At 42.8% G+C, this 14,843-nt stretch overlaps 1 protein-coding gene across 2 annotated transcripts; it reads right to left on the bottom strand.

The window, feature by feature from the left end:
- Positions 1 to 547: 547 nt before the first annotated feature.
- LOC116739219 (zinc finger protein 280B-like) lies at positions 548 to 14,582 on the bottom strand. 2 transcript variants are annotated; one of them, XM_032603444.1, is made up of 3 exons: positions 14,509 to 14,582; positions 13,700 to 13,759; positions 548 to 2,451 (listed from the first exon to the last, which is right to left on the bottom strand). In XM_032603444.1, exon 3 carries the CDS (start codon positions 2,380 to 2,382, stop codon positions 748 to 750), a length of 1,635 nt encoding a protein of 544 aa, XP_032459335.1. In that variant the 5' UTR covers positions 2,383 to 2,451; positions 13,700 to 13,759; positions 14,509 to 14,582; the 3' UTR covers positions 548 to 747. The 2 variants fall into 2 exon arrangements, with proteins under 2 accessions (XP_032459335.1, XP_032459334.1); XM_032603443.1 differs by having other exon boundaries at positions 14,350 to 14,558.
- Between the last annotated feature and the right edge of the window lie 261 nt (positions 14,583 to 14,843).

Genomic DNA, 14,843 nt, shown 5'->3' with positions numbered 1-14,843 from the left:
TTTTAATGGTTTGGCTTCCTTGGATGTCCTTGGGCTAGGTAAAGACAGTCCAAGACAGTGTTCCTTCTGTCTTGGCTCCAAGCCTGGAGTGAATGTGTGCCCCTTCCTCAACTGGGACAAGGAGCCACTGCTCTCCACTGACTGAATTCCGTTTCTGGTCCCCATTCACACCACAGGGTCTCCGTCAACTTCTCCACACCAAGGCTTTCAGAGCCAGGTTATTTTAGATCAGTACAACAGAGGCACTTCTGAGAGTTCAGCAGCAAACGGGACCACGCCATAACAAAGCCATTTCAGTCTGGCTATAGTTAATATTGAAATATTCAAGGCATGGAAAAAGTTGAAAATAAAATTAAGTTGTTAAAAAATTCTACAGATTATACGTATAGCAGAGCTTTCAAACTTACAAATAACACGAAATACCAAAATAATAGAGGTTTTCACTTTTCTCTTTCTCTCTCTTCCCCCCATTCACTCACTCACACACACACACACACACACACACACACACACCTTTTATGTGTTAAGCCAGATAGTTATATGAAAATCAGGTAATATATTTTTTAATAATATCTCAAAATTCAGATCAAACAATATTGTACTTCATGAGTTTTTAGAAAAACCTCATAAATGATCCATTGGTTTCACTATATTTGATGTTATTGAATAATGTTATGATTTGGATTTTTTGTTTTTAGTGGGGTTTTTAACTTTGAAGTATTTGCTTCAGATTTACTGAAAGTAGAATTAATGGGGTTTTTTTGAAATTCTACTTTTAGACCTGGTGGGTGAAGGTTCAGAATCAGATGTGTTCACAGTAATGGACGCTAATTCCACTGATCCTGGTTTAAGAGGTCCCAGTGACACTTGGATAACAACTTTCGTTTCAGGAGGCAATCCTTCTAGTTGCTTAGGCTTCTTAAACATTTGATGACACTGGGTCTTGTGCTCCATTTTCTCCTTGAAAGTTAAAAACTGTAGCCGGCATTTGGAACACTGGTGAACATTCTTTTCCCAGTGTCCTCTATAATGACACATGTATGGTGTTGCAGTTTTGAAAATTTTGAGACAAAATGGGCAAAGCAAATTCTTAGTGTTTTCGTGGTATGTTCTGAAATGTGTTTCTACATCAGCAAAGGCTGACGATCTGTAATTGCAGACCTGGCACACGTAGGGCATTTCACCAGGCTTATGATTGTCCTTCATGTGCTGTAAGAGAACCTGATCTGTTTCAAAAGACAACTCACAGATTTTACAGACTGCAGAGGGCTCCTGGAAAGTATGGACACTTTCAATGTGACATTGCAGCTGGAAGGGAGTGGGAAACTGGCGGTGGCAGTGCTGGCAGGTAGTATGGTTTTTCCAGCTGTCACTCCTCTGCTTTTCAAGTTCCAAATGGTGCTTCATGTGATTCATAAACTTGACATTTTTTAGAACTTTCAAGCAGCTGAGGCATTTAAAGGCTGTGTGAGTCTTCTGTTCTGGCTGCCCATCTCCTGTATGCTGTCCATAGTAAAAGTCACGAAGTAACACGATCAGATTTCCTTTCGTGGGATCAACAGTCTTGTTTTGACTTGTTAGACTCGAAAAGTCTGTTTTTGCCAGTCCATTTTCCCCAAAAGGACTTACAGGCTTGCAATGAACACTGTCCTTTGGAAAAGCTGTTGGACAAGGTTCTCCATTCTGAACATGGCTTAATGAGGTATGAACACTGTCTGAGGGTGTGCTTTGCTGAGCTGTCATTGTATGAAAGATACCTGAAGGGGCCAGAGCTAAAGAGTGTCCCCCTATGATTCCATTACTGAGTTTAGGCCTTTGGGGATTTGTGCTATTTGTTTCAGAAGTGGAAAGTCGTTTTGTTACACGAGGACTTTTATTCATACCTCCTCTAGAAAGTGCTGCTCCTACTGGATGCTGCAATGAACTTGTGAAGGTAATCAAAGGAGGAGAACATAACTCTGCAGAGCTAATAGGCACGACTTGTAGTAAATTATTTTTATAATCAGGTTTAGACAAAGGCTCAATAATAATAGGACTATCTGTTGATCTTGACTCAGAGTCAGAAACTGGTAAGACAGTCATTGCTTCTGATGTAGGCATCACATGACTTACAGGCCGCAATTTGTGAGCATTATCTTTTCTGACGTGACCAGACTGTCTTCTCCTTGAACACGAACCTGGGGTAACTCTGTTCAATATGTTTGAAACGACTGGTTTTGAATTTGAGGTCATCCCAACAAAGATCAGCTCAGCATCTTCATTTACATGTTCCACCCCAACGAAGATCAGTTCAGCATCTTCATCGTCTACTTGTTTGGTTTCTTCTGTGCTTTTCTGTGGTTCTGACTCTTGTTCTTCACATAACATACATGGTGGTTCCATTTTCTAAATTTTTTTATTCTTGAAGGGTGTGGCCACAGGTCCCAGTGCTTCCTTTATATAAACTGCCACCTAAGTATAAACATACTACACATCAGTTAAGTACAGAAAAATACGTTATTTATTTCTCTCCAAAACTCTAGGGTATTTATAAACATCCATATTTTACAGATAAGGACACTGAGAGTTAAAGAGGATAAATGACAGCTTAAAAACCTATGATTACAAGTCTGTACGACTCTAGAATCATAGCTTTGCCCTATGCTGATTCTGATTCTCTCCTATTAAAAAAAGAAAACCCAAAACTCCAACAACTAATCACTAGGTGAAATCACATGTAAAGTATGAATATTTTTACAAAAGCACCATTGTGCAGTGTTTAGAAACATGGGGTCTGGAGTCAAAGAAGATTAAGCTGGAATTCTAACCAGCTACATCTTTTTTTTTTTTTTGTGGTATGCGGGCCTCTCACTGTTGTGGCCTCTCCCATTGCGGAGCACAGGCTCCGGACGCGCAGGCTCAGCGGCCATGGCTCACGGGCCCAGCAGCTGCATGGCACGTGAGATCTTCCCGGACCGGGGCACGAACCCGTGTCCCCTGCATCGGCAGGCGGACACTCAACCACTGTGCCACCAGGGAAGCCCAGCTACATCTTTTTTGGAAAATTTATAACTTTTAAATGTGTTTCTGTATCTTAAAGGCAAAAATCCTTATTTCTTAGACTTAAAGTAACAGCTCTTTTTAAAAAGCATCGGGACTTCCCTGGTGGCGCAGTGGTTAAGAATCGCCTACCAACGCAGGGGACACGGGTTCAAGCCCTGGTCCGGGAAGATCCCACATGCCGCGGAGCAACTAAGCCCGTGCGCCACAACTACTGAGCCTGTGCTCTAGAGCCCGCGAGCCACAACTACTGAGCCCACGTGTCACAACTACTGAAGCCCGTGTGCCTAGAGCCCATGCTCTGCAACAAGAGAAGTTACCACATTGAGAAGCCTGCACACCGCAACAAAGAGTAGCCCCCCTTGATGCAACTAGAGAAAGCCGCGCAACAACAAAGACCCAACGTAGCCAAAAAATAAATAAATAAATAAATTAAAAAAAAAGAAAAAGCATCAAATATTCAATGGCATCTTGTTTTGTACTAGAATTGGAAGAAAATTTATATTAAATGCACATATATAAATTGATTCACACATACTGATTTCATATATGTTAATATAGAAAAGAAGTGTCAACTTCAAAGAATAGAATAAGAGTATCTACATATGGTCAACAAATAGCATAATTCAATGTCAAGCGCTTAGCACAGGCCTAGCAAATTGGGAATGAACTCTCTTGATAATCTCACCCCAACTCAACACTGATGTCTCCTAAATTTCTCCCTCTAATCCTGACTTCCCTACTAAACTTAAATCCAACAGTGCTTTGTGCCTCACTCCACCTGTGTCTTCACATAGCAGGCAAAGTAATGCTGTTCAAACAAATTAGACTGCATCACTGCTCAGCTCAAAACCTTCCAATGCCCTTCTGGTTCACTCAGTAAAAGGCCAAGTCCTTCCAATGCCTATAAAACCACACTTCCAACCCTATATACTGTCCCCTGCAATTATCTCATACTCCTCTCCCCCATCCACTTCACTTTAACCACACTAACCTCCTTGCTATTTCTTGAACAAACTAAACACTTTACCTTACTTAGAGTCTTTATATTTGTTGTCCCTCTAATATGAATGCTCATCATTCAGATACCTACATGGCTGGTCCCTCACCACCTTCAGGGCTCTGTTCCAAGCCTTCTTCTCAGAGAGGTTCTCAAATACTCCAACCAACCTCTAATTCACATTCCCAATTTCTCTTCCCTTCTCTTCCACCTATAAGCATTTATCACCACCTAATATATTATAAACATTATTTACCTTGATTATTTTCTATTGTCTATCCAGTAAAATGTAAACTCCAAAGGGCAGGAATTGTCTTTTGTTGACTGCTGGATCACCAGCACAAAGAACATTGCCTAGCATAGCATGGGAGCTCAACAAATACAGAATTTGTTAAATGAATTAATAAATAGTAACTCTCATCAATATGAACCTTTATTTGTAGAGCAGAGTGTGCTCCATTAATTCCATGTTTTCTATCAATTTACTCTGAGAACCTTGTCTGAATCAGAAATTCACATGTTGAAGCCCTAACCCCCAATGTGATGGTATTTGAAGATGGGGTCTTTGAGGGATAATTAGGTTTAGATAAGGTCATGAGGGCCCTCATGACTGGATTAGTGCCAAGAAGAGACATCACAGAGCTTGCTTCCTCTCTATTTCCCCCAACACCCCCCCAAATGTGAAGACACAGGAAGGTGAAAGAGAGCCCTCAGTGGGGAACCAAATCAGCCAGCACCTTGATCTTGGACTTTCCAGCCTTCAAAACTGCGGGAATAAATTTGTTGTTTTTAAAAAATAAAAATAAACTGGGTTCCAATAACATTGCTGAACTTTCACCTAACTGATCTTCGTAGAATTTTTAGCTGTTGACCATACTGATTAACTTTTCATCCAACCAATCATCCGAGATGAAAAGTTAATTAAGAGTGGAGAAAGAATGATACATAAAACAAATAAGTTAATGAATTCGTTCATTTAGAACAAGAGTAACAACAGACCATGGGAATTTTCTTATCACTTCTCCTCTAGTGTCCTTATTTTCTACAATTACCAGAAACTTGAGAATTCAGGGTAGAGAGGTTGGACATGCCAAGACGTGCTAGATCTAAAGGATGAGTCCTCAAAAATCACTTCATTTCCCCCACCAACAAAGTTGCCAAGGGCTGTGCAAGGAGCCAATGAGAGGTTTCACTCCAAAAATAGCTGAGAGAACAGTGGGTGATGACCCACCTCCCAGGTTATTCCTGTGCATTTCAACAACGGCCCTTTAAATAGGTTTTGTTATAGCCACACAACAGATTTTTTCAGGCATCAGTCCCTCTTAAGTAACTTCCTGAGATTACACCACTAGGACTCCTCTGGTACCTACCCTCACCATCTTCCCTTGCCCGTGACTCTTTTCACCCATTACTGCTCCTCCAGATTCTTGTCCCAACCCTGTCACTCTCTCTCCACCACAGCACTCAAGTCCCTTCTCCACCACTCCTTCTTCCCACTACTCCATTAACCCCACACAGTTGCTGCCTTAGAATTTAACATCCATTAAACACAGACCCTTGGGGGAAATGGGGGTTTCACAGGATCCTTAAAACTGCCATAAACATTTGGATTCTATCCTAGGGCAACTAAGCAAAACAAAAGTAATTTTTTCATAAATATTTTTTAACAAATATTTTTTCACAAATAAGCTCAGGATGATAAAGGAACGCAAAAATAGAGTCTAATCTAGCCTGGGAGTCTAGGAGGAGAACAACTATTAAGCCAAGGTTGTTCATGGTCAAAAAAACAAGACTATTTCTATAGAATGGACTGAGAGAAAAAGTAAGGATTTACAGACCCTCACCACCACTTCCACTCTTCTTTTTTTACTTTATTTTTGAGGTCGCCCTGACATAAACCCCTTCCTTTGCCTGAGGGCTTCTCTCTTTCAAAAATTTTATTTATTTATGGCTGTGTTGGGTCTTCATTGCTGCACACAGGCTTTCTCTAGCTGCCGTGAGCGGGGGCTACTCTTCGTTGCGGTGCACGTGCTCTTCATTGTGGTGGCTTCTCTTGTTGTGGAGCATGGGCTCTAGGAGCGCGGGCTTCAGTAGTTGTGGCATGCGGGCTCAGTAGTTGTGGCTCGCGGGCTCTAGAGCACAGGCTCAGTAGTTGTGGCGCACGGGCTTAGTTGCTCCGCGGCATGTGGGATCTTCCCGAACCAGGGTTCGAACCCATGTCCCCTGCATCGGCAGGTGGATTACTTAACCATTGTGCCACCAGGAAAGTCCCACCACTTCCACTCTTGCTACCTCTCTGACCTCTCCTCTCTCTACTCTAACATTCATTCACTCCAATCCAGCTACAGTGGCTTCCTTGCTGCTCCCTTCAAAGTCTCCACCTGAAATTCTTGTCTTCCAGATATCCCCATGGCTAACACTTCTACCTCCTTCAAGTCCATGTCCAAACCTACCTATTCCAAGAGACTTACTCTGACCACCTTATCTAAAATCACAACACTCCTACCTACCCAACATTCAATCCTATGACCCTACTCTATTATATTTTTCCTAATTTCATAACATCACCTTTTATTTCACAAGAGAATGTACATATTTATAATACTATCTTTCTTCTTCCACTGAACTGTTAGTTCCTTCCACGGGAGAAATTCTGTTTTGTTTTTTAGTTTGTTTTTGTCTGTTTTGTTCACTGATTTCTCCCAAGGGCCAAAAGCAGTCCTGGCATACAATAAGCACTCAAATATTCATTAAAGGAAAATAATTATCTAGAAGGGGATAAAAATAATTCAACAAAAGAAGGTAGGGTGAGGGAAAAGGTAGGAAATGTTCAAACTTGGGATATAACCAATTTTCTTCAAGTCTGGGAGCCACTGAGGTGCACTGTTATACCAAATGTGAGAGCCCTGCAATCCTGGGATTCAGGAGGATGACTATGGCCAGATCTCATCATGGGGACCAACAGTTTGGGGAAGCCTTTTCTTAGAACAGTATGGTTAGAGTACTACATTTCACCCAGGCAGGCAGGAGAGAAATTCAGCCACTTTCCCTTTTCCTTCCTTTCCTCCCAAGAGCAGCATCTTAGAAGAATCCACAAAGGAGATATGAGCAGGGTAGGAGTTCAACCTAAAAGTGGCCTGTTAGTTCTGAGGCAATTCCTTTCACTAAGACTAAGAATTTGGAGAGGGTTTGGAAGTATCAGGTGAGTGGAGAATGATTTAAAGAGAGGGGCTGTGGAGGACCACAAAAAAGACACCTTAAAAAAAAAAATGGGGCTTCCCTGGTGGCGCAGTGGTTGACAGTCCGCCTGCCGATGCAGGGGACACGGGTTCGTGCCCCAGTCCAGGAAGATCCCACATGCCGCGGAGCGGCTAGGCCCATGAGCCATGGCCGCTGAGCCTGAACGTCCGGAGCCTGTGCTCCACAACGGGAGAGGCCACGGCAGTGAGAGGCCCGCGTACCGAAAAAAAAAAAAAAAAAAACAAAACCTGCCTGCAGAAAAAGCATTTGACTAAATCTAGCACCTTTTCATGATGAAAAACAAACAAACAAACAAAAAACCCTCAACAATTAGGAACAGAAGAGAACTTTCTCAAGCAAAGGGTACCTGTAAAACACCCACAGCTAGCATCATACTTAGTCGTGAAAGACTGAAAGCTTTTCCTCTAAGATTGGGAACAAGACAAGGATGTCTACTACTGCACTTTGAATCAGTATTATACCTCAAGTTCTATAACCAGGACAATCAGGCAAGAAAAAGGAGTTTAAAAAAAAAAAAAAAAAAAAAAGAAGTAGCAGCATTCAGAATGGAAAAGGAAAAAGTAAAACTATATTGGAGATGACATGATTTTGTATATACAAAATCCTGAGGAATCCACATAACAAGTATTAGAATTAAAAGGTTGCAGAATACAAGATCAATATAAAAAAATCAATTATGTTTCTATATAGTAGCAATAAATGTTCTGAAAATGAACGTAAATAAACACTTCCATTTACACCGTTACAAAGAATACTTATCAGAAAGAGAAAGACAAATATCATTATGATATCACTTATATGTGGAATCTAAAATAAGACACAATTGAACTTATCTATGAAACAGAAACAGACTCACAGACACAGAAAACAGACTTGTGGTTGCCAAGGATTGTGGGGAGGGATGGATTGGGAGTTTGGGATTAGCAGATGCAAACTATTACATATAGAATGGATAAACAACAAGATCCTACTGTATAGCACAGGGAACTATATTCAATATCTTGTGATAAACCATAATGGAAAAGAATATGAAAAAGAATGTATATGTACAACTGAATCACTCTGCTGTACAGAGGAAATTAACACAACACTGTAGATCAACTATACTTCAATAAAATAAATTTTTGAAAAAAAGGATACTTAGGAATAAATTTAATAGAAATACAGCGCTTTTTTATTCTGAAAACACTGAATTATACTAAATACATTGTTGAAGCAATTAAAGACCTAAATAAATGTAAAGACATCCCACATTCATGGATCAGAAGATTTAATATTGTTAAAATGGCAAGACTCCCACAACTGATCTATCAAAATCTTGGCTAGCCTTCTCACAGAATTGAAACTCATATGAAAATTCAAGGAACTCAGAATAACCAAAACAATCCTGAAAAAGAAAAAACTGAAAGATTCAGACTTTCTGATTTCAAAACTTACTACAAAGCTATAGTAATCAAGAAATGTGGCACTGGCATAAGGATAGAAACAGATCAATGGAATAGAATTCAAGAGTCCAGAAAAAAACCCATGCATTAATGGTGAACTGATTTTCAGCAAGATTACCAAAATAATCAGTGGGGAACAGATAAATCTTTTCAACAAATGTTGATGGAACAACTGGACATCCATATGTGAAAGAATGAATGAAGTTGGGCCCCTGCTCACACCATATATATAAAAAATAACTCAAAATGGATTGTGAAACTAAAAGTAGAGCTAAAACTAAAAAAACTCTTTAAAGAAAATTGGAGTAAATGGTTTCTTAGAGAAGACACCAAAAGAATAAATGACAAAGGAAAAAATAACAGGACTTCATCAAATTGACAACTTTTGGACTTCAAAGGACACCGTCATGAAAGTAAAAAGATAACCCACAGAATGGGAGAAAAATATCTGTAAATCATATATGTGACTAGGAACACATATACATGTGATACATATACATTGATATGTTATAAGGGACACATACAGATACTAACATGTGATAAAAGAATATATAAAGATCTTTTATAACAGAAGAATAAAAAAACAACTCAATTAAAAAATCAGCAGAGGACCTGAATAGATAATTCTCCAAAGATGATATAAAATGGCTAGCAAGTATATGAAAAGATGCTCAACATACTAATCATCAGAGAAATTGAATGTAAACCACAGTGAAAGATCACCTAACATCCATCAGGATGGCTACTATAAGGAAGGAAGGAAGGAAGGAAGAAAGGGAGGGAGGGAGGGAAGGAAGGCAGGAGAAAGGAAGGGGAGGGCAGGGGAGGGAAACTGTTGGCAAGCATGTACACAAACTGTATCCTTGTGTGCTATGGATGGATTGTAAATAGTGCAAATGCTGTGGAAAACAGTATAAATGCTCCTCAAAAAGTTAAAAATAGAACTACCATATGATCCAGCAATTCCACTTTTGGATATAGATCCAAAAGAAATGAAAGTGGGGTCTCTAAGAGATATTTGCACATCCATGCTCACAGCAGCACTATTCACAATAATTAAGAGGTGGAAGCAACCTAAATGTCCATCAACTGATGAATGAACTTTTAAAATGTGATATCCACATACAATGGAACATTATTTAGCCATAAAAAAGAAATTCTGCCACATGCTACAACATGCATGATCCTTGAAGACATCATACATCATGCTAAATGAAATAGCCAGTCATAAAGATAAGGTCATGAGGTCCCTCATGACTGGATTAGTGCCAAGAAGAGACATCACAGAGCTTGCTTACATACAAATACTGCATGCTTCCACTTATGTGAAGTATCCAAAGTAGTCAAAGCAATAGAAAAGAAACAGAAAGGAGAATGGTGGATACTATGGTCTAGCAGGAGAGGGAAAAGTCTGTTGTTTAATGGGATGGGTAGTTTCAATTTTGCAAGATGAAAAAGTCTAGAGATCTGTTTCAAAACAATGTAAATGGGGAATTCCCTGGCGGTCCAGTTGTTAGGCGCTTTTACTGCAGGGAGCCTGGGTTCGATCCCTGGTCGGGAACTATCCTGCAAGCTGTGCAGCGTGGCAAAAACAAAAAAAGAAAAAAACAATGTGAATATACTTAACACTTAAAAATGGTTAAGATGGAGCTTCCCTGGTGGTGCAGTGGCTAAGAATCTGCCTGCCAATGCAGAAAACACAGTTCGAGCCCTGATCTGGGAAGATCCCACATGCCGCAGAGCAACTAAGCCCGTGTGCCACAGCTACTGAGCCTGCGCTCTAAAGCCCGTGAGCCACAACTACTGAAGCCCACGTGCCTAGAGCCCGTGCTCCGCAACAAGAGAAGCCACTGCGATGAGAAGCCCACACACCACAACAAAGAGTAGCCCCATTAGCTGCAACTAGAGAAAGCATGAGCCCAGCAACAAAGACCCAACGCAGCCAAAAATAAAATAAATGAATTTTTAAAAAATGGTTAAGATGGTAAAATTTATGTTATATGTTTTTTACAACAATAAAAAATACCTTTTTTAAACAGGCAAAGGATTCGAAGAGACATTTCACCAAAGAAGATGCTATACAAATGGCCAATAAGCACAGGAAATACTGCTTAACATGATTAGGAAAATGTAAATCAATCACAATGAGATACTCCTTCACACCCACTAGATTGGCTATAATCAAAAAGAGAAACAATAACAAGTGCTGCAGAGGATGTGGAGAAATTGGAATCCTCGTATATTGCTGGTGCAATTGCTACAAAGTGGTACAACCACTTTGGAAAACAGTTTGGCAATACCTCAAAAATTAAATATAGAGTTACCATATGATCCAGCAACTTCACTCTTAGATATATACCCATAAAAACTGAAAACATTAAGTCCACGCAAAAACAATGTTAATAGCAGCATTCCTCACAATAGCCACAAAGAGCACACAATCCAAATGTCCACTAACTGATGAATGGATAAACAAAACTGTGGTATATGCTTACAATGGAATACTATTCAGCCATAAAAACAAAGCACTACTGTGTATCTATGACATGGATGAACCTGAAAACATGCTAATTGAATAAAGCCAGACACCAAAGGTCACATATTGTATGTGAGAGAATTGTATGTAGAGGAGAATCAAGAAAGAGAAGCATCCTGTAATCTAAATGAAAATTTTTTTCAGGGAGGAGGAAATGAACTACTTTGATAAATGCTGCCAATAAATCAAATAAAATAAAAACTAAAAATTGACCATTGAGTTAAACATTGTGGAATTCATTAGTGACCTTGACAAGAGTGGATTTAAAAGAAAACAAGAGACTTGGAGATAACCAGTATGGCCAACTCTGTAGAAGTTTTCCTATAACTAGCAAATATGAAATAAAACAAGCAGAAGGGGGATGTGCCATCAAAAGATGGATTTTTTAATGAGAGATGACATTATAATCAGCCTGTTTGCTGATGGGAACCATCCAGGTAAACAGAAAACTTAAGCTGAAGAAGAGACTTGCTAGAATATCCGTGAACAAACAGGAATTGATTGGATCTAGTATACAAGAAGTGTACACAAGCCAAATAATTCACTCATAGTAACAGACCTGAGACCATATGAAGAAAGGCTGGCATGGTGGATTAATGAGTATGGTAGCCAGCCTCCAAGATGGCCCCAAATGAATCCCGCCTCCTGGTATTCCCAATCCTGTGTAGCTCTCCCTCGCACTATCACAGGGTTGACTGTGAGACTAAGCAAAGACAGAAGTGAAGGTGTGTAACTTCTGAAAAAGACTCTGCACTTCATCTTGGGTGCAAATTCTCTCCTGAATCACTCGCTCTGGGGGAAGCCAGCAGCCATGACATGAGCAGCCCCATGGAGAGACTCAGAGAGGGAGGAACTGAGGCCCCTTGCTAACAGCCAAGTGAGTGAAGTTAGATTCAACAAAAGTCATGGAGAGACCCTGAGGCAAAACCACCCAGCTAAGCCACTCCTGGATTCTAGACCATGAGATAATATGTTTTTTCAAGCTATTAAGTTGTGAGATAATGTGTACAACACAGATATTTCAAGTTACCATATCACTCACATGTCGTACTTGCAACTCTGAACTGTCATACACAGAATAGCTCTCCTATAAGTACAGCAAAATTAAAAAAACAAGCAAACAAAAAAAAAAAACAAAACGGGAATTCCCTGGCAGTCCAGTGGTTAGGACTTAGCACTCTGACTGTTGGCGCCCCAGGTTCAATCCCTGGTTGGGGAACTAAAATCCCATAAGCCACGCGGCGCAGCCAAAACAAAACAAAACATGGCAAAATTGACATGCCATGAAGCTTGTATAGTCAAATCAAACTTGAATAGTCAAGCCAAGGACTCAAAGTTGTACCAGCGACAGATAAGTAACTATACAACAGAGCTGTATGCACAAGTTGCTGGGCATAAAAACTTGTTTACTGACATGAAGTGAACGCAGATACCCCGCCCATCCAGTCACATTCAATTACTTCATGAAATAAAACCCTTAAGGAAAAGGGTACAGAAATGAACAAACTAATCCCATGGAATCATGTTAAATCACAACACATTTACTCCGAATGAACCACTTTATTTATTTGGCCGTGCCACGTGGCTTGTGGGATCCCAGTTCCTCCAACAGGGACTGAACCCGGGCTACCGCAGTGAACGTCCAGAATCCTAACCCGGAGGCCACCAGGGGGCTCCCATCACTATTATTTTGATACATTAGCTGAAACCTTAGGCCACGTGCATCAGCCCACATTAGCCTCACTGCGTGGTAGAAGTCAGCTTTACACAGCTTAGAAATCCATGGTGCTCTTACTTTTTTCCCTTTCAAAACAGCAGGTGAAAGCCGGCCCCCAGCCCCCTGCCCCTTTTTAAGGCCGCAACTTAGAGGGCTCCAAAAGGAGCTGAACCAATGAGTGCCCTGAAGTCGTCACACATATTCTGGGTCGGCTCCCACCCACGCAGGAGAACGCTCTCTGGGCAACAACGTGTTAGCCCGGGAGAGAACAAGAAAAACGCTAAGGGTAAAAAAGATACCACTCTGGGGGCTTCTCTGGTGGTGCAGTGGTTAAGAATCCGCCTGCCAATGCAGGAGACACGGGTTCGAGCCCTGATCCAGGAAGATCCCACATGCCACGGAGCAACTATGCCCGTGCGCCACAGCTACTGAATCTGTGCTCTAGAGCCCGAGAGCCACAGCTACTGAGCCCGTGCGCTGCAACTACTGAAGCCCGTGCACCCTAGAGCCCGTGCTCCACAACGAGAGGCCACCGCAATGAGAAGCCCGCGCACCACAACGAAGAGTGGCCCCCGCTCGCCACAACAAGAGAAAGCCCATGTGCAGCAACAAAGACCCAACACAGCCATAAATAGATAGATAGATAGATAGATAGATAGATAGCACTCTGGTTCTCATTAGAAAGACGTCTGTCCCCTTACCTCAGGCGCGCACTGAAAACCTGGGGGCTTGAGATTTTCCAGGCAGGAGCAGGTCGCATCCTAGAGACCAGCAGAGAAAAGGGTCTGGGTGAGTCACGTGTTACGGGAACATCCTATCCCCCAGGCCCTAGCTGGTCCTGCCCTGAGCATGTTTAACAGGCGTCTCACACTGAACCAGAGAACAGAATCTCGAACAAGCCTCTTCCTCCAACCTCCCCTCTCTCAGTAAAAACCACCCATCTGCCACCTGCCCAAACCAAAAGCCTGGACCTCGGGCGCCCAGGGGGGCTCCCACAGGGGGCGGGGGCGGGCCGAGGCCCAGTCAACAAGAAAATAGCCCAGGCGCAGCGGCAGGGGAGAAGCCACTAGATCGATTTGTTTTTTGGGTTTTTTTTTTTTAGCTGCGCCCTCCTGACAGCGCCTGGGCACACGGCTCTCCAGAACCCCGCCGGGCCTGCGTCACAGAACTGCCCTGACATTGTTTTGTGTTATAATGCATTAGGAGACCTCGGCGGGCGCCGGGGGCCTGATACGCCCTTCCCCCGAGGCCAGCTCGGCCCACCCCTGGGGGAGGGAGGCTGACGGAGAGCGGCGCCCGCCCACATTGGGGAAGGGATAGGGTGAAAGGGATGCCAGGGCCTGGGCCTCACCCTCCCTCCTGAGGGCCCGCGGCCCCACACAGGCCGCCAGGGCCGTGCCAGGCCCGGCGCTCGTGAGGACCCGAGAAACCCTCCCCTCGGCCCTCAGGGACCGCTCCGGCCGCGCCACGGTCCCCGTCGACGGCGGGGCCAGAACGTCCGGCGGCTCACCGGCCCCGAGGCGCTCCCCTGGCGAAGCCTGAGGCGACTACACCTCCTCAGGCCCCGGGCGCCGCAGACGCCGCCAACGCCCACGCCCCAGCTCGCGCGCCCGCTGTCACCGGTGATTGGCTGCCAGGTGCCGGCGCGAGGTCGGGCGCTGTGGTCTGATTGGCAGCGAGTCCGGGTGGGCGCATGCGCGCTCTCTAGCGCCCCAGCAGTTGCAACCGTTGGGAGCGGGGTCAGGCTGAACTTGTGTCTCAAAGGTCTTGGGCTGGCAAGACGCCAGAGTTCGCCAGGGCTCAGGGTAAAGAGCGGGCTCCCAGTCCCTCAGGGGAGTCCAGCTC

Source organism: Phocoena sinus, chromosome 14, assembly GCF_008692025.1.
Source record: "Phocoena sinus isolate mPhoSin1 chromosome 14, mPhoSin1.pri, whole genome shotgun sequence".
Lineage (NCBI taxonomy): Eukaryota > Metazoa > Chordata > Mammalia > Artiodactyla > Phocoenidae > Phocoena > Phocoena sinus.
Note: the sequence above shows the minus strand (reverse complement) of the source record. Positions and strands in the feature narration are given on the sequence as shown.

Bases quoted from the DNA above. Each gene is read 5' to 3' on its own strand.
- LOC116739219 (XM_032603444.1), bottom strand. From the start codon at position 2,382: ATGGAACCACCATGTATGTTATGTGAAGAACAAGAGTCAGAACCACAG.